The following is a 20,334-nucleotide window of genomic DNA, read 5'->3' on the forward strand; positions in this document are numbered from 1 at the left end:
GGTTGCAAACCAAATTCTAAACTAAGGAAATACAAATAGACAGTGACACCTTCAGATGAAAATGCCCCTGCCATTGTACAACAAACTCAGAAAAAATACACACCTAAAGCGCCATTTGTATGGTGCAACAAAATACATGTTTTTTTTTTAATTTTTAATTTATTGTATATTCATGTAACCTTTATGCAGGTAAGGAAATTGGAAACATATTTTCACTGAATTTCCTTGAGGGATTTTCATCAGTATAATAAATTATATAAATGATAAAACAAAAATTAAAAACCCAGTGTTCAAATCGCCGCCATGTATGCGGGTCGTCATAAAATGTTCACAAGTTTTGGCCAGGGGTTGTGAGACTTCAGCTCAGCAAGCCATCTAAAAGAGCTACTCCACATGTGCATCGCTTGTTCTTTGTATTTGGTTGTGTTGTGACGTTTCGACAGAATCAGTAACAGTGATGGAAAACTGTAAAAGTGCCATGATGATCACAGAAATGGAAAACTTATTGCAAAGTAGGTACACCTTAGCATCAAATGCAGCACTCTCCTCTCTATCCTGGTTAGTAGCTACCACTCTAAGCTAAAGCAACAATAATGCTCAAGGAACAGACAACCACTCACTGCCATTGGGTACTACCGGTACTCACTTTTTAAAGGCTGCACAATAAAATATAGGCTTAACGAACAGTATGGCAACAACACAGATTAGACAGGCAGATTAGACAGACAGGCAGACAGAGGCATCTCAACATGAGTGACATGCAACTTCACACACTCTCTTGCTCTGCATATTTGTTGCATACATACATCATCCATTTATTGTTACATCCTTTTACTAACAACACTTCTATGAACATATAGTCCCTTAGTATTTGTTTTTGATGTACTGTATAATAATGCCATTTGGATTTCAGATCAAATAATGACTATCAAGGTCAGATTGCAGCTTTTACTTCATGGTATTTACATCTATCTAGATATGTTAACGCCAGACGCATGATGGTTGGAGCAGAAGGAATTCTGAAGTTTACAAAATATTTTGTCTGATAATTTATAGAAAGATGCATCCAAACTAGCAAACCCCCAGAAACAAACGAGAACTGAAAGAGGCTCCAGTAAAGGCCTGGAACAGCACTTCAAATGAAGAATGCAACAGTCTGGTGACATCAATTGTCACAGGCGATGCAGTTATTGCAAGTTAGGGCTATACCACCAAATATGAAACGTTATTCACTTTAAGCGAATTTAATAATGTCCGTCAATGCTTTTGCTCACTTGAAATATGGATGGCTTCAAACCTAAGGTGCTCTGTCCTGAGTTGTTCAACACACCTAGATGTAAATCCGATAAAATAAAAGCTAAAAATCTGAACTTTTGCCTGACCTTCACCGTTCCATCCAAAGCCCAAATGCCTTCAGTATACAACAAAAACAAATGATTTTGCCGTCTCAATTCTTTTGAAAGGGGACGTATATCACTTGTGATTAAACTTGCTAACAGTCAAGCTATTTTGTATATATCTTCCATTGGGTGAAAAAGTATTCTATTGATTAGAAGGAATCTCCATCAACAATGGTGAGGATAGAGAGAGAGGAGAGAAGTAAGTGGAAAATGGAAAACTTAATGGAACAACGAACAGGACTGCTTATACTTCATCCATTTTCAGCTCAGAAATGAAATGGCTCACTTAAAACGCAGCCTTAAGAAAAGAATTTGGCTCACTAAGCTCCATTTGTCAGATACAAGAGCTATCATCAGGTCTTAAGTCGATTCGTTACTGCTGACCTCAGATTTCAAGAGAAGGAGTTTCAAATAACCTGAGCTGGCAGGTGGACCTCAGTGCTGTCAGTCTACCACTTCACAGTAATAACACCAAATGTATTAAAAGTCCCTTAAATCGTCCGTAGCCTTTGCAAGAAAAAAGTGAAAAAGGAAAAAGTTGAGAAAAAAAATGCTGATGCTGTAATGCTCCTAGCAACTATGAATAAAGCATAATATGGCAATAAAACAGGAGACACAAAAATATGCATAATCAAAAACGAATAACATGGGAAAACATCAAAATGTGATGTTCAAAAATGATCAGTGACATGACACATCAGAAAGACTAAATAGACTTCCACAATGAACTATGTACACGGCGCAGACTCACATCGCCAAAATGCCTCAGTAAGTGCAATCTGTGCATCAGATGATAGCATGATGAGTCATCCACTTGCTGTCTGTGTGAGTGTTTCTGTTTTGTTCGCTGGATTGAGAGTAGAAAGGAAACCCCCATTTCACAAGAGCCGCCAGTTTTCAAAAGAAACACAAACCTATACACAAACAATACTATTCTGTGTTTAAAGGAAAAGGACACACTAATCTATTTCTTTTCATTCCCAAAGGAAACAGCTCAAAGGCAAAACAAGGAAATGAAAAAAAGAAACATTTGGACTTTGGAGTGGCTGAAACTTCCTTTCAGCTTCACAGCTGTCAACATCTGTATCTGCCAACTCTGGACAGATGTTCCGGCAGTAACACTATCTGCAGTTAGATAGGTGGGGTGGGAAGGCTTTTGGACTTTGTTTTGGCTGCAACTCTGCTGTAAAGATGCCCAAACATAGTCGTGTTCTGGGTGCTCCTTCAGTACCGACCTGCAAAATGAACACTGACTGAACTCATCGACCTTTAGTTCAGACTGGAGGAAATAAAACAAACCATAATTACAGCTATATGAACTGTGCATTCTTTCAATTTGTGCAGGATGCTATAAATGTATGTCCTGGCCTGACTGTGATTTTGCAACCTGACCCATAGCGTCCCATCTCCTCCCAATCAAAATCTTCACACCTGCATCTAATTAAGTTCTCTCTCCCCTATTCCCACCATCAAACTAAGAATCATATCATCAAGACACGGGTTACAGAGGCTTTCTGACGAACCCAGCGTGACCCGAATCCTGACCCTCATCCAGAACCAGAAATTCAAAAGGGGACCGATGACAAAAATAACAGCTGTAATTAAGTCAGGCCCCTAAAACCAAAAGGACGGAAATTCCGCTCAGGCTTTTTCTCTCTATTCACTTGTGCAAATACAAACTTGGCCCGTCTAACTAATGAAGGCATTTTTATAGTTATGGTACATTTCATGAGTTAAGATGTTGGCCGTTTTATGATTTGACCCTTCACATTTAATGCAGCTAGAGAATTTGAAATACGCAGGGTGTCTATTACTCTATTTTAACATCCTTAACATTATACACAGAAAAATAAACAAAATACCCATTTGCAATTAGCCTATGTGTGGAAATGCATAATGAATCTTCACAGTTCAGATTACATATTGATATTGAAATTACCATTTCAACATCTAAACGCATCATTTTTGATCGACCTGAAACACCAGACAACCATTTTCCATTTGACATCACATCGTGTCTCAACAGTTAAAACTTGTATTTAAACTTTTTACTGAAATGTTTTCTATTTTATTTGGTGAGTTTGGGCAATCATAACTGTCAGCATAACATCCAAATGGATGGCCCACTTTTTTTGTGTGTGAATTTCACAATGCGTTCTCCCTTCTTAGCAGTTTGTTATGTAAGTTGTTGTTTGTCGGTTAATCACACTAAAATTTTACAGCTCCCCTTGTAGGCTGCTTCATTTTTTTCCCACACATAATTCTAAGCCTTAACCATCATCTGATGTTTGAACAGCAGGGACACACTAAATCAAACTTTGGTTGGGGCTGTTGAAGCATTTTCTAATCTGATCACAATTTGAAGTATACACAAAGACATAATGAATTTAAAAGTTAGAACATGTTGATTTCATCTTATTTATTCAAGAAATGTTTACTGGGCCTGATCGGGCCACTGTCAGTACACTCGGGTGTTTTGACACAGTAGTAGCCCTGTTAATATAGAACCCTGGTCGGCCTACATTTTCAACATTGACCGTATTCAGTGTTTCAATGGCTTTGTCGAAAATTTCCACTTCAACATTTTCAAAATAAGCATTTTTAGACTCCAAAATGAGGTTGCCAGTCAGGCAACCAGCTTGTGCTGATGTTGAGTCACACTGAAACAAGTCGGAAACATCTGGTCCCTCTTACTCACACAGCCTGTAACCCTGGGTCCTGCCCAAACAGACAAAAGAAAAGAGCCAGAAGTGTACTAGCCAATAAATGATACACACAAACAGAATTTAGGATTCCCTAGCTCCATATCGCCACGGTCGCTGAGATGCCACAAGGACACAAAACAGACTCCTACTCCTTTGAAACAGTATCCATCCTTAAGCCTCCCTGCTTGCGTACATTCCCCTTACACTAAAATGGGTCATAAAGCACTGTCTGTAGCTTTTTATCTCATTGTACTTTTGCTGCATGTGCGAGTGACTGGAATCTCAACACACGACTAGCAGGACCCAAACAGCAGCCTTGAGCAGAGAGGGAAGAGAGAATGAGCAACAAGCAAGAGTGAGCAGTTTCATTCAAGCACTCATTAAACTCCAAGTCTGGAAGGTCAAGTGTGGTGACCGGAAGGAAGCTGGTAGCAAAATTAAATCACATTAATGTACAGGGCAAATCTTTCCTTTCCTCTCTTTAATCTCTGACCTACTTCTCACAGTGACCAAAACAGTGATAGTTGGAAGAGTCCAGCAGATGCACAACAACATCTGCTGTGAAAAGATGGAAGAGGTTCAACAAGATGAAGTGGTGAAGATAGGCTTGTGTCCTCTGGATATTTACATCCTTAACTCCCTTTAGTGGGCATATACTGTACTGCAGGTCCATCGTTGTAAACAATGCATTCAGATGACAAGTACTACAGTATGTAGAGTAAAGCAGGGGTTCTTAACCTTTTTTACCTTGGGGCCCCAACTTCTCCTGTCAAAAGTGGCCCGGGGCCCATTCAGAAATTATGATTTATGTTCACCTATTATTGTTTGTATTTATTAACAACTAAATTAAATCTAGTTAAGGTGTATAAAATCATACATTATGAAATAGAATTGTGTTCAAAAAGAGTTTTAAAACTATAGTGTTAGAAAATATATATAAATCAGGTATAAACATGAGTATTAAGTTTTGTTTTTATTTTGATTTATTATTGAAAATGAATAACCCACTAGTCTATTGACATGAGTAATACGGGATGGGACTAGATAAGTTTGTGTACTTCTTCCTATTCCCTATTTGTAATACCGTGATTGTGCGCACCGTTACACCGTCAGAATCATCAGTCCATAGTTGTTGTTTTTTTTTTGTTGTTGCATTTGTTCAAATTAGGCGACTGGAAGTTCACCGATGGCTGCATCTATCCTTTTTCGCGGAGGAGGGATTACAATTCATCCCAACTAGCATTTACATTTATATGTTGAGGCTCGTCCACGGTAGCTATCTTTCCTTTTCCAAAGATGTTCAGTTGTGTAACTTAAGTCAGTAGTACTTCGCCATAGGCCCACTGCACCTTAGCTTCTTTTAAGTGTGAAATGATCCCAGACTTTGGACATACTCTGTATTTCATGCACACTATTCTCCTGGCTTGCACAAGCAAGACACGACTGTATATGAATGTACGTGGTTAGGGGAGTTCACTAATTCATACTGGCGTTGATGTGTTGTCAGTGATTCCTATTTAAGCGATAACTATGTCTCTGTGAAGTACAATAACATTTGGATGAAAAGCTCAATGTGTAACAAGAGAGAAGAGGGGGGAAAAAATCCCTTCTAATTTTGTTTTGGAACAGCTTATCATTTTACAAACATAATCAGCACATCAGTTTTAAAAAGGAAGCTATAATAGCTTTGTCTTGGACAATGCTTACTAACGCACACAAGGGAATTCAATGCCTATTGCAATTTCTAGTTCTCACATCCTAGGACCTCAAAGACTGCACACATTATACATGCAGAAGTTTCAAATCATGCATCTAACTAATGCATGTGCCAAGGCATTTATTTATGATGGAAGCTAAACCTGATCAAGATGGACTTTTGAGCAGATGTGAATAGTACGGGGCATGTTGTGTACTGGTGCAGCACTTCACACTGGACAAATCGCGATTACAGAAAGAGCCGCAGTGGAATGCTTGAAGTCAGCCTGAAAAAGAAGGCCATTTGAGGACATCGCCTTAGTGTTTATGAGACCCAGATGAAAAGCAACGATCCTTGCTTGGACCCTCAAGCAGTTGAAACTACAGCAATAAAACACCAACAAAATCTCTCAAAACAAACGTACACGCAAATCAACTGTATGGAAGATTGAGATCTTCATCAACTGAATAAAGAAGTGAGCAGCTAAAAGAGCATATTTCCAGATGCAGATCCAGGATGCGGCTTAAGATCCTAACGCATGACATCATTTTAAACATTTTGACATATTACGTCTAGTGAAGGGTGATTATTTATTTTCATGGACGGAGTCTGGTGCCATTCCTTTTCTGCAAATTATGGCCATGCAATCACAAAGCCGCTTAATTGGAAGAACACAAGTCATGACTGGTTAAATAAATATGTTGTCATATATGTCTGACTTTTTACACCCTTCGTCTTAAAGGTTTGGGATGTGTTGGTAAGAGGTGGTTTCAAAAAACAGTTTTTCACATTAGCAACTTCACCTACCAAGCTCCATTTGCTTTGTAGTAAGAAACAAAGCTTACATCTGCCGATTTATTAAAAAAAAAAAAAAAAAAAAGTCATGAGTCCTGTTTTCTTCAAATAACATGCAACTACCAGAACAGCCAATGTGAGAGAGAAACTCCACCCCAAAATCTTTGCATTTAGTACAAATTTGCACGAACCCAAAATCTTTGCCTCTAGACCAGCGGTGGGCAATAGTTATCACGTGGGAAACTCAAATGGTTGGCAAGGGCCACAACAACATATGCTAACCTCAATTATGTCACTATGACTTTAAACCTGTGGTGCTCAAAGTAGAAATATATATGGTTGGTCAGCTACAAAAGAATTGTTCAACACAAACATTTCCACCTCAAAATTATAATTAATCATTTTGAAACCATAGTTTTGTCACACATAACCATGTTTGTTTGTCCAAATCTCTGTTTACCATATGGACATTTGTTGCAGACACAAAGTCAACAGAGACAAGGTTTGGGGTCGCTTTGAACTAAAAAAGTACAGCAATAAAGTTTTATGTAATTACTGCAAAGTGGAGTTGGGTTTGCTTGGAGACGGGAACACAGGAATGTGCATGCAAGATGATGTGCCAGCCGCCACTAGGTAGCATGTTTTTGTTTTTATTCATTAGTAGTGGTAGAGTGGCCGACTCTCAACCCAAAAGTTGTGGGGTCGATCCTCAAAAGTGGTGACCATATCGAAGCGCCCTTGACCAAGACATTAAACCCTAACTTGTGTCGAGTGGAACGTGGCAGCGCCCTGCATGGCGGCAGCCAACCACTGGTGTATGAATGTGTGTGTGAATGGGTCAGCGTGACACATTTCATTTGCTGCTTTGAGCACAATACGGTTGAGAAAATAGGGGTGTAACGATATCCAAACATCATGATACGATATTATCATGATATGAAGATCACAATACCATAATTATGACAATATTGTGGGGATGTTGGAGATAAAAAAAAAAAAAAAAGGTCACAATATTGTAAAAAAAAAAGAAAAAAAAAAGAGCTCATACTAAAAAAACAAAAAACAAAAAAACAAAACAAAAAAAAACCCACAAGATTGTGCTTTTGTATATTACACCAATGAAAAATGTTATAAATATTATATATAAAAACATATAGATATATATTATATATATATATTGAGGCACTTACTTGCTAATGCAAGCACGCATCAAGTTCCTACACATATTGACTCTGTTTACAAGTATATTCCGTGCCCCTTCATCTGACCATGAGTATTTTTCAAACAGATGGGCCAAAACATGCCTTGTGAAAATTAAATTGCACTTAAAAAAACTAGCCACCATAGGATGCTAGAACTACACAAATCAACCCGACTTTTTTAACAGATGTGCTGCTTTTAATATTGCGACATGATGACGACGATATATTGTGGCAGTTTTAATATCACAATATCACGATATTGCCGTTATCATTACATCCCTACTCATTATATGACGTACCGTGCCCAAGCCCACCTCGATTAGTTGTGCTGGGGCCAGGAAATTGCCCCAATGCTTGAGCAGCGCTAAAACAAGTCAAACAATCAATCTCGGTTTGAGGGTACTTGACAGTACTGATTAACTTGGGCGCAGGTGTCTAAATCAAAGTCCGGGGTCAGATCCAGCCTGCCATATTACTTTATGTTGCCTGCTAAAAGAAATTACACGTGTGCGTCTACTTCACGTTTCTTGTTTAGACCTCTAACAATATTTCAATTGTAAATCTTCAATGTTGTGACTTTGTTTGTCTCATCACGGGTCGCCACAGTGAGCCACTCGCATGTCCTGACACATCCCACCAAAATTTTTTATCCAAGCTTGAGACCAACTGTGGTTGGGTATTGGCTCGCAGGGCACTGAATGGGAATTAAACCCAAGCCATTTGCACAAAAGGCAGCAGCATGTACAATGTCTTTACCTGAAAAATTGTCGGGCTACCTCAATTTCCCATTGTAGGAGCCTGGCTGGCTAAATCTCAGACCTGCAAATGATGTTTTTCTTTGATTTTCCTAAATAGACAATTGTTGGGACTGGCAATACCAGTGTCCGAGATCTCCACACAACACAGAATGGTGGTATAAAAGTTATCCTCATACATAGGGAACTAACAGTGTTTCAATATCCTGACCCAGATATAAATCAATTAAATATTCTTACCTGTCCATCTTGGCCAACATGCACCTGGTGGATCTGGAGGTTCCCCTGAAAGACGGAAATGACAAGCCATAAAAAAAAAGCTTCAAGTTCCAATTCATTTAATTTAAAAAAAAAAAACGGAAAAAAAAAAAAAAAAAAAAAAAAGACCTCCGAGCGAACAAACCCTCATAAGATCCCAAATACACACAGCCCATTACATCCTATTTTGATTATAGATTTAAGGGCCTGAACATATTTAATGAGATCTTTAAACTGCTAACAAGAACCCCATTTGAAAAGACTTTAGCTTAGACTTTTAACTTCTTTACTCTTAAACATCAGCAGTTCAACACCAATTCACAATCATCTCTGTCAGTACTGGTGCAACAAGCGCTGTATGAATCCTCAGGATGCAGTTACCATATGAGTGTTAGCTCATAAACACTGATACAAATGTCTTTGTACATAGACCAAATATTCTGTCATGTCTGGTTTCAAGATGACTTCTGGAAAACAAATTTGAACTGCAATGACCATCATAAAAACTCTGAACACCCACAATGACATGAACAGGAATGCACGAACTGGATCATATGTGCCATATTGAAACACGTCACAATTTTCCGCGGCTTGCGCTCACTAACTGCAATTCACTTGTTTGCAGCACAGTCTGATACGTCGTATGACCAGAGAACAGTGTAATCTCTCCAACAGCTCATTTCCTCTTTGAGCATGCTAAACCCAATGTCTCGGTGGAAAGGGGTCTGTTCCTAATGAAAACATATTCAGTGTGAGTGGCAGTTGGGAGAAGTGAGATTCTGTTGCTAAGCTTTGAACTCTAAAAAACAAACATAATCATGAAATAGGAAGGGGAGAGGAGAAAAGAAAATCTGAGTGTCAGCCACAAAGAGCAGGAAAGACTATAAAGCTTTTCTGCCTTCAATACTGCTCGTCTCTCTCACTCAATCGTTCATGTCATCCTCTCAGTGCAAAACAGGGTAGGAAATGTGAAAAACACGTGGTTGAAGTGTCAATGGCTGCTGCATAAATGTCAAGCTGTAATGCGTAGTGCTGAATATGTATACTGTATACGATTACATCCTTGTATATTTACATTAACTGGTGCCTTGAAATAAATCCCTGCCCAATACCTGACAAAGTCATCTAGTGATCTTAATGCAAAAATTACTCTTCAAATGTCAGTGGGCTTTAAATTTTAAATTTCAGATGGCAATGATGCCTGGTAGGGGACACGAGACATCTGGGATTTACATGGATGGGAAACAAAAGTCATAACTCCATGAGTAAGTAGGCGGGTATATAAACATGAAGGCATGCAGCATGTAACATCTGTTTTTATTCAAATCACTAATGACTTTACTTTAATAGTCAGCTGTTACTGAAGTGCTTTACTCACGTTGTATTCTAGCGAAAGACACAATCATAGTAGATGCAATTTCATAAATCGTAATAAACTATAATTTGTCACATAGTCAGCCGAACATTTAAAGCTATGATGACACACTAGCAACAAATGTTGCAATGGTCTACCATGTAAATGTTATCATAAGGTGTCTCCTCTTACAGAATCAAATTGTAACTTTACAAGAATAAATCATGAAGAACAAGTTCATAATAAGTATAGTAATCAGACAGTTAATATAATAGTGGATAAAAAACACATCTGGTTGTTGATTGAACAAAAACCAACAAAAGCTGGGATTTCATTATGTGCTGTTCGTGCTTTTCATAGTAATAATGGTGTTGAAATGAAAAATTAGTATTTTGAAAGTATAACTTCACAACATTATTAGTCATGTAGTCCTTATTACACATGTAAGTCTGTGTTCGCAAAATTACAATTTTATTTTTATTGCACTTTTTTCCCCCCAATAATTTCAGTGTGGCCCTAACAGAGCTTTTCACAATCTACAACATAAGTTTAAAGTTGTTGTATCCTGTATTTTTAACCAAACTAAAATTCAGTTTCAAAGGTAAGTAGTAGTATTTATTTTCTTCTTTCTATTCTACTTGCACTGTACTTTTCACGATTGAAATGTGATATAAATGGTGCTTTTCATCTTACATCTGCGCCCACAACCCCATGCAAACTTGCCTCACTGTCCTGGGTGATCTGCACCTCCTCTCCTTGAGGAACCTGGGCAATGTGCAATTGGCCCTGTGGAATCTGAGAAAGGTACATGGAGAAGATTTGTCAGGAAAATGTCAAAAATATGTCGGTTTAAGCGGAGGGAAAACAAAAATTTGTCACATTGCATAGAAGTTTATCGGTTATCTGGGAGCTGTTTAAAAAATAAATACATGAACTTTCATGAATCTACTTTCATTCCAATTAGTTCTGAGCAATAAACTGAATTAATTCAATTAATCATCATTTTGAAAATCAAATCGTTGAAAATTTGCTTAATCGTGAAATCGAATTGTGTCTTCTGGATTATTAAAATATGTTGTTCTTATGTTCTATTACATTCAGGTGTTATTGTGAGTTGTAATTGTGCTAACTATGAATGTTAGGTTTATGTTAAAACTTATTTAGAATCAGTATACATTACTGTTGTCTGTTACATTTTGCACAGGAATTACTATTGAATAAATGACACTTTTAAAGGCGGGGTTTCCGTTTTCACTCAGGAAAATGCACTATATAAATACAGGATGTATACCCATGAACTCCTTCTCAATCTACACCTCTGGACTTCTGTTAATGTGTGATGGTGATTTTTTCCTAAACCCCCAGCCCGTATTTTGCCATTTTGTGTTTGTTTTGTCAACAGCGGGACGTTTCTGTGGACAGACAGTTGTTGGTGGCGGGGGGCGTGTCACTCACTGTCGGCACGGGGCCAGGCGAATTTGTCAGCTGCATGACGTCACTCCCGCGGCAACTTGACAGTACGCAAGGATCCCCCCCCACTCACTCACGTGTGTTTGCAGACAGTGAGTGACACTGACTTTGCCACCCAACACAATGAAGCAACAAACAGGAATCTATTGCATCTTTAGGGTTGGCTCAGGGTAACTGCTGCAGCTGTTAGGGTCAAAGTTTAGAATCAGATCATTACAGCATAATAGGTGGGCTGACTAACAGGAAGTGTCTGGTACTGGTTATCTTATTTTCTTTGTGTAAGTCGGAATGTTCAAACCACACAAAAATGTGCTTTTAGAAGTGATAATGGTATATTGTCAGAAACTATGCGCATAAATATTTATGTACAGATGGAGTAAGCGGTTAAGAAAATGGATGGATGGATGTTAGGAAAGAAAGGCCAACAGCAGATCTTGATCTTTTTCAAAAATGTATTTTAGTTATTTTGTTTCTGACATGATCCCTCCCAAATATATTTTTTTATTTAATGTGAAAACAAACAAGTAGTACATGTCCTCTTTGGTTAAAGGTGGTATCATAATCCCACCAGGCTAACATTAATTGACATCAGATTGTAAGCATTCAAAGCTGCTACTCGGAGTGATTATCTTTTTTTGTCTTCTTTAAACTGATGAACGATCTCTTTCCCATTGCTTTTTGATTAAGAACAACCGATTCAAGCTGTCAGTTACATATGGAAATTTCTTTTGGTATTTCTGACAAGCTGCGTGGTATAAAACCATTGATGAGATGTGAGACTTTTTTTGCCCTCCCTTCAATCTAATCTTTCTTTCCCATCAGTACTTTTCCTTTGCTCTGCAGCATTGAGGAATATATATTTAGATATTTGATCATTTGTGTTGGATGTCCAATGATGGCTCCATATCTTTTGCTTAGATGGCTTACACCACAACAATGCAGTGACTAAAGAACAAGACACATTTCTGTGTTTGCTTGCCAATCACATATGGTCTTCAAGAAACATATTGTACACAAAATATGTACAGTACGTATGGTTTGAAGAAAGTTTCACACTGCATTCCACCCCCCTTTGTTCACTCTCCTTCACAAATACATTGACGCTAGCATGGAGGTGCGTGAAAACTAATAATGTACAGTATTTGTCTTTAACAATTCAATATATATAATGGTAAAACATTCCAGTAGTAATATTAACAGGGCTCACTATTTTGATGCTTGACCTTTAATCACCAGTACAGACACTGCATGTAAGTTGTGTGTGAAAGGGTGCCTCACATGATGCACCATCATATTGTGGGTTTGTATTGGCAGAATCAGAGGCGATTCTAGGATCAGAGGTTTAGGGGTGCTATAAAGACATTTCGAGGTGCTTGGGTGCTACAAAGAGAGAGGGGGTGGGGAGGACGGCAATGTGATAAGGTAGCTTGTCGTGTTTTTGGGGCACTTCCCGCTCCAAAAATTGCATGGGAAGTCAGTGAGTAAATCAAATTTAATAAAAGTTATGCAAAGTAGAAAAGGACTTAAAATATAAACATATGCCAACCATAATTTCTTGGGAAAGGTACGGGTACTGTTTTTGATACAGCTCCTTAAGATATGCATTTGACAATATACACGTTTCTGGAGTAAACCAGCTCCCCCACTGTTTACAGTAAGAATTATGGACCTGGACTTGTTTTTGAATTTTTCTTTTAAATGAAGCACACAACATATATAATACATTAAGCAGAAATTAACTTGATACAGAATGTTTGTTTTGTGACTATGCTTGTCTCTAACTTATACATTAACTCATTTGCTCCCAAAAACGTATAAACACGTTCTATTTTCAATGTTGCCATGGTCCCAAAGACGTATTTATATGTCTTTTTTTATGTTTTTTGTTTTTTGTTTTTAATGCTAGAGCATTCAGAAGGCTTTGATGCAGCTTCTGGCCTGAAGAGGTCGCTTAAAGCAACGGTAGTTATTACAAAAAATGCCCAGCAGGTGTCAAAAGAGTATAAGAGATCAGCCAGGGCCATGTTGCAACAAGCTCTGTTCCCCAGTGTTTTCAACAGGTTTGTGAATAATGACGAAACTTAGCTATGCTCTAATGCTAATTGCTGCAAAACGGAATCAGATACAAACATACTTTTTTATAGTTTTTTGGTAGGTTCCATGTTTTTATAGCAATAGAACACAATATTCTGTGGGCCTTGCGAAATCAGTCAAAATCCAGTAAAAAAGCCGGGAGCGAAGAGGGTCGCTTCAATGAAAATGGTTGGAAGTGAATGAGTTAACATACACATCAAAAAAGAAATGCGCTTGACGCTACAAAATAATAATAATGCATGTACAAGTCTGTGAATGAGTGAAGTGCAGACACATCATATGAAACATATTAACAAAACAAATTGACTATAGCACTGTTTGTGTCTGCCTTTTTACATAGTCTTTAATGTAAATACTTCGCTTTTACTTGCTGAAAAACAATCTTATGTCCATGACTATCTCCATGAGCCTACTTTTTTGTCTCTGCAGACGTACACACGCATGGCACATACGTTAGTAAATTAGCCAATGAGCAGACATTAATATTAACACTTGTTTCCCTCATAGCAAGTAGCAACATGATTGAAGAGCAAAAAAGCAGACTAGTAATGAAAATAATGTGCTGTGTTGAGTGGTAAAAGGTAAGAAACTTTTCACTCAACTAGACAGTCATACCGTGAACGCCAGGAGGACGACGCGCTCCGCTCCTCTGCGCTTGTAAGCAAAAGCACAGATGGGAGGGGTCGAGGTGGTTCAAACCATTTTCAATCAGATGGAGGGCGTACTGTATTCTTGGTGTTTAAACATTACTTTTAAACTCCATGCTTTATATATATATTATAGCTATAAGTTTCGAGCTTGTTAAAAAGAACACGCAGTGTTCACAGATTTTGGGGCGTGCTATTGTTTACTTTCAGGGTCCTGAAACACCCCCAAAAATGGGCTAAATACGCATCTGAGCATGCACGCACAATTTGCTACTTCTTATATGTCTTTGTACATCTATATTGGTTATTCCACACCAGGGTCATAATAGTTTTGGGATTTTCATTATAGTTAGTTTTGATATTGTTTTGAGTTTTATTTTTTTTAATTCAGTGATTTTTAATGCGTTTTCAGAGCTGTTAGTTTTTATTAGTTTGTTTATTCAAAAATGCTTCATTTTAGTTAAGTTTTAGCATTACTTTTTGTACCAGTGTCTTACATGGACTATAAAATATAAGCCAATGTAATGATGCATCGGAATCTGAATCAAATCAAATCGCTGGCCTCTGAAATGGAATTGAATCGAATCGAGGGCTTCTGAATCGCAATCGAATCGTGAGGAACCCATAGATTCCCACCCCTATAATTTTTTTTAATGCAGTAAATAATGGCTGTATGGATGGACATTTTTTTCGAAACAATATATAAACCTAAAAATGAGAGTTGTTAAATAGTGTGGCATTTCGGGCTGAGTAAGAAAAGCAGTGAAGCCATTTAGCCATTTCACGTCTGTCTCCTCGGAGCAACGTCATCTGGTGAAGCTTTTTTTTTTTTTTTTTTTTTTTTTTTTTTTATTGGCTGACACTATATGATTATCGCTTCTTCGTGGCACACAGTAAAAGCCAACACAAGACTATGAAACACATTAAATACTCTCATAGAGATTGCCAATTCAGAGAATGATCAAGGGAAGCAAAACTACTAATACTCACCATTTGAACTTGTCCATCCTCTCCAATGTGATGGAACTGGACCTGCTGATTGGCCAGTGTGTAGTGCAGGGTCTGCTGGGTGGCTGCTTCTATGTGGGTGGTTTCTTCTGAGAGGCCTCCCTCTGTTACAAAGCAAGACTGAAATTAATACAATGGCACTTTTGTACGTGTTTGAGTGGGTCACAAAGTTAGACTGATACAGGCAAACAATTAAGACAGCTCCTAATAAGATGCCCCCAAAGGAGGGCAGATTTACAGAACTTTATCAAACATCAGCATCCTCAACTGGAACAGTTAAGACTGCCTAACACAAGTATGCCCTAAAATCATAGGTGTCAAACTCTGGTCCTCAAGGGCCGCAGTCCTGCAGGATTTGGAGGTTTCCCTCTTCCAGCACAAGCTGATTCCAATCAACAAGATCATTGCCAGGCTTATGCAGAGCTTGCTGATGAGCTGATCATATATAAGCTGTGTTGGAGAAGGGAGACATCCAAAACCTGCAGGACTGCGGCCCTCGAGGACCAGAGTTGGACCAGAGTTTGGTTGCGCCTAAATCACATAGAAAATGTCTGAATGAGGGAGAAAAATGGGGGAGGGAGGAGAGTAGAGCTGCTCGATTATGGAAAAAATAATAATCACGAATATTTTGGCAATAACTGAAATCACGAATATTCAAACGATTATTTTTTGGTACAAAACATAAAAATGTTTAAGCATTTAAAATAAGACCAATTAAAAATAGAAACACTATAATTACGTAAGTTCATTTTTGGATCAAACAGAATAGGACGATCATTTATTTTTTGGTGCAAAACAAGGAAATTTTTACACATTTAAAAAATAGAAACTATAATTGTATAAGGTCCTTTTCGACAAAACAGAATGTACAATCATATATATTGATTTATGTTGGCAAAAACTTGAAGTTGGAGTGCAGCATGTACAGTAGGACGATTTTTTTTTTTTGGTACAAAACAAGAAAATTTTTAAACTAAAAAATTAAATTATTTGAAAAACTATATTTATGCAAGTGTCTTTTGGATGAAATAAAATGTATTAAATTAGTCACTTTAAAATTAAAAAATGTGCAAATGTATAAATTTAAACAACTAAAAAATTAGTATTAATCTTTTTTTATGATTATGCTGATTTTGTAATTGTGGAGTGTAATAATTGAAATTGTAATTGAATTTCGATTAATAACAGCCCTACCAGGGGGCCAGTAAGACTGACACGTAATCTGTAGGGCACTTTATTTCTGTGGGTAGGGTCTGTTTTGTGTGGTTCTGGTGTCAAAAGTAAAAATGTGACCCATCTCTCATTATTATGCCAATATACTCATTTACAGTATGTAAATAACTTGATCTACTTTGATTTACCAGAGTAGTTAACCTTACCAGAGGACTTCTCCATAAGTCACAATTGCTGCTACACACACACTGGCCATGCAATGCAAGACAAAACCAATGTCATGTATGTTATCCGTCCATTACCTGATCCTGACCCACGGGGTGTGCGTTTGGAGAAACTCTTGACAGCCAAACTCTGACCACGCTGCTTGCGTCTCCAGGCAGTGCGACACTTTGAGTCAATGCTTTGCTTGATGCGATACCAGTCTGACTCTGAGATGCCAAATTTGTGGAACAAGTGGCCTACAGGGAAGCAGACAGGTATGAGATCTTCTCATAGAACACATATCAATCCTTCCTATCACACCCATTAGGACAAGTTCAGACTGGCACCTGTGCTCTTTCACTCCATTTCTTTTTATTTTTTAGGAGGGCCGAGTGAGTCACTCAACTGGCTATGCCCTCTCGTTCCATCATACCGTTATACCCTCGCACTAATCTGATATGCGCGCCATATGCATGTGCAAAATTCAGTATGTAGCTATGGGATTCAAACAGGAATCAAAGCGCTCACGGACTTGAACGTGACTCTTTTCGGATCATTCTTCCAGACATGTGCTTGTCATTTAGAGTCTGGTATGTTATAAAATGTGTTGCACATTAACGCTTGTGTGCAATGATGAATGCATGTTGTTGTAACTCACCATGGGAATAGAGACTGCAGCCTATTTCTGTGTTCAATTCAATGCTGCTTTGTAATGGCAGGAGGGTGAAATATGGCAAGTTCTCAGTGTTCATTTACTGATTCAAGGGGGCTTTAATCCTTAGCTGAGTTTGGGTTTATATGCATTACTTTGATATACAATAAGATCTACACCAATCATGCAATGGTGGCACGGAAAAACACTGCACTGACTCATGGGTCACTGTGAAGTCATTGAATAGTAGCACCGGGACATTTTCCAAAAAATGAGCAAAATCGAGCAAGTGGCGGGACTCACAGCGAATGCCATAAATCATGAGCGGATCCAGCTGCTTCTTGCCATGCTTGCCCTGTCCAGAGAGGTTGGACATGGCCTGGACCTCCCGATGGAAAAGGTAGTCCAAGAGCGTGAGAGCCATTTTTTCTGCTGTGCGGCAGTTGGACGAGATATGGAGCATGTCGGCCGGCGAGACTGGACAACGAACACGCATCTCGGGGTTGTTGTCATCGCCTAGCCATGTGCCCCCCGGGTAGTCTTCTGAAAAACACAAATAAAAATGCATTCAAACCACAGACATATAGCTGTCCTTAGCAACCTTGAGGACAACATCAATCATTGCGGAAAACTGTAATCAATCCCACTGTATTCATGAAAAACTGCTTAACTGATACCTCAGGGTAAGAGGATGTGTGGTATAACTACTGTTATACAACAGCACCCTCATATGGCCAAAACCAGAAGTCAAATTTCAGTGTTGAAAGTATGAAACTCACAGCAAAAAGAAACAAGCACAGTATGAAAGACTGAAAGCCAGTGTATATATTATAACTTAGGACAGTTTTTAACATGATACTTCCCTGTGATACAAAAAGAATAATAAAGAGCCAAATTTATAATAAAGAACAAATTTATAACGAATTGTCTTAATTTTACACAAGTAAAAACATCCTTAAAGTTGAGAAGTTCTTGAAAACATTTAGTGTTTGTTCCTCACAGTGAGACAGGAACAAATTTGTATATTTCCTCCCCGAGTGATTAACAACGTTAAAGGAATCTGGAGGAGTTTCAGGCTGTAAAGAGAGAACCCAATCTGAAAACGAACATCTGCGATGGCCAATCTCTTAGATGGCGCTGCATCAAAAACCATCATTCTTCCCAAGCTGATATAACCACATGGGCTGAGGATTACTTTGGCAAAATGTTGACTATAACTAAAATAAGTAGTAACAGCCCCAAATGCCAGGTAAAACACGACCGAGTCCAGACATCCTGTCGACTACTTCCCAGCTTCGGAGACATCTGGTCATCTCGCAGTGGAAACTTGTTTTGTCGTTCAAACAAATCCATAATTCAGGTCTTTTTTTGGAAGAAATGGAAGAAATGTCGTCCAAAATAAAATGAAAAGGATCATCCTGGCTGTGACCAACAACCCGAAAGGCCAAAGACTGTCATGGGATAAAGCTACCTTTGGTCATTGCCTTTGGCAAAGGTAACTCAAACTTCAATAAAACACTGAGGATCTTTATTCAATAATTCAGCTGACCTTTTTCTGGTTTGCTATTTTTATATTATGGTGCTCTTAATAAGAGCTGACACGGATAGCATTACAAGTACGCACTGTATTGTACTATATCCCAACGTGAAATGATTTGCACGTCGTACCTTTAGCCAACCATCTGTAACTATACATAATATAATACGATAAAAGCTGCTCTAATGTTGATTTGTGATGACTGAAACCAGCACATTTTTAATATCAGAGCATCTACTACTTGGAAAAGATCATGGTGCCTAATAAAGTCTTCACATGAACTATGTGTCCATGGTGAACCTGTGATGTCTTACCCTCCGAGTTGAGTGTGATGAGTGTGACATTTTGTCCATTTTGCGCATTGTTGGGATGGCCACCATTGGAAACTGAGTCGCTTGCCTCAGAGCCGCTATCCACTTCCTCCTGACTCTCCTCAGGGCCTGGCACCTTCACCAGGATTGTGTTTTGACGCCTCTTGGCCACCGTGCTACAAAGAGACGACAGCGCATTTTTAGTGAGGCAGGTTGGATACACATAACACATCAATAAATAATTAAGTCTAAACATACTAGCAATGCCTACTGTTATCCACTTTTCACTTTTTTATTAACTTTATTCTCAACATTTAAGTTGTCCTTTTTGTAGAGAGCTTGATTTTTTGAAAACCTCATGAAAATAAATTCGCAAATGGGAAGTAAATGAGTTTGCATGTTACTGAGCTCCCACTGATGCCCTAAACTGCTGTGCTGTGTCGACAGACAAAAGCAAAACAAAATGGCAACCATGGTCAGAGTAATGGCGGGTCCAATGTGTGTTTACAATGTGCCTGTTGTGGACACAGTTTTGTCTATTGTTGCAGGTGAGTACACACGCTTGTTTGGTATATAAAATACTTATATCAACTTTCCACCAGTAGAGGTCGCCAGTATACTGTGAAACATTAGCTGAAAGTTTTAAGATGAAAATGTATGAGATGGCTAAAATGATGGTGCCTGTGTTGTGTATCTTTTGGCAGAGCTTCTGTGTGGACCTGTTTTTCTAGCCGACTGACTGACTTACATAAGCTGTACTATTTTTCCCCAACCCTAAACAGATTTTGAAGGTCTTTTTTTCAGGGTGCGTAAAATACTGTAGTGTGTTATTCACAAAAAAAAACAAAAAACAATATTAGTCGTATAAGCTTAAAAGCAACTCACTTGCTGAGCAGGTTTTCTAGCGAGGGATCTTCCTGCTTCATGGAGTCACTGCTCACAATCACATTTGTTTGTGGAACAACACTACAGAGGAAATGGAGAAAACAGTGTTAAGTTGATATATAGGAAACATGATATGAATAGAACCCCACTTAAATTATATTAGCGTGTCTTCCGGAATCCTATGATGC

At 38.4% G+C, this 20,334-nt stretch overlaps 1 protein-coding gene across 2 annotated transcripts in view; it reads right to left on the reverse strand.

Annotated features, from left to right (window-relative positions):
• The window catches only part of banp (BTG3 associated nuclear protein), a 33,173-nt gene that overhangs the window by 9,245 nt on the left and 3,594 nt on the right, over nt 1-20,334 (reverse strand). For both annotated transcript variants that reach the window (XM_077516554.1, XM_077516553.1), the window contains 7 exons: nt 20,147-20,227; nt 19,265-19,437; nt 17,717-17,956; nt 16,860-17,018; nt 15,367-15,488; nt 10,889-10,960; nt 8,794-8,838 (listed from right to left, as the gene is read on the reverse strand). In XM_077516554.1, coding sequence (XP_077372680.1) covers nt 8,794-8,838; nt 10,889-10,960; nt 15,367-15,488; nt 16,860-17,018; nt 17,717-17,956; nt 19,265-19,437; nt 20,147-20,227 — 892 coding nt within the window. The remainder of the gene's footprint in view (nt 1-8,793; nt 8,839-10,888; nt 10,961-15,366; nt 15,489-16,859; nt 17,019-17,716; nt 17,957-19,264; nt 19,438-20,146; nt 20,228-20,334) is intronic.

Source organism: Festucalex cinctus, chromosome 3 (genome assembly GCF_051991245.1).
Source record: "Festucalex cinctus isolate MCC-2025b chromosome 3, RoL_Fcin_1.0, whole genome shotgun sequence".
Taxonomy (NCBI): domain Eukaryota; kingdom Metazoa; phylum Chordata; class Actinopteri; order Syngnathiformes; family Syngnathidae; genus Festucalex; species Festucalex cinctus.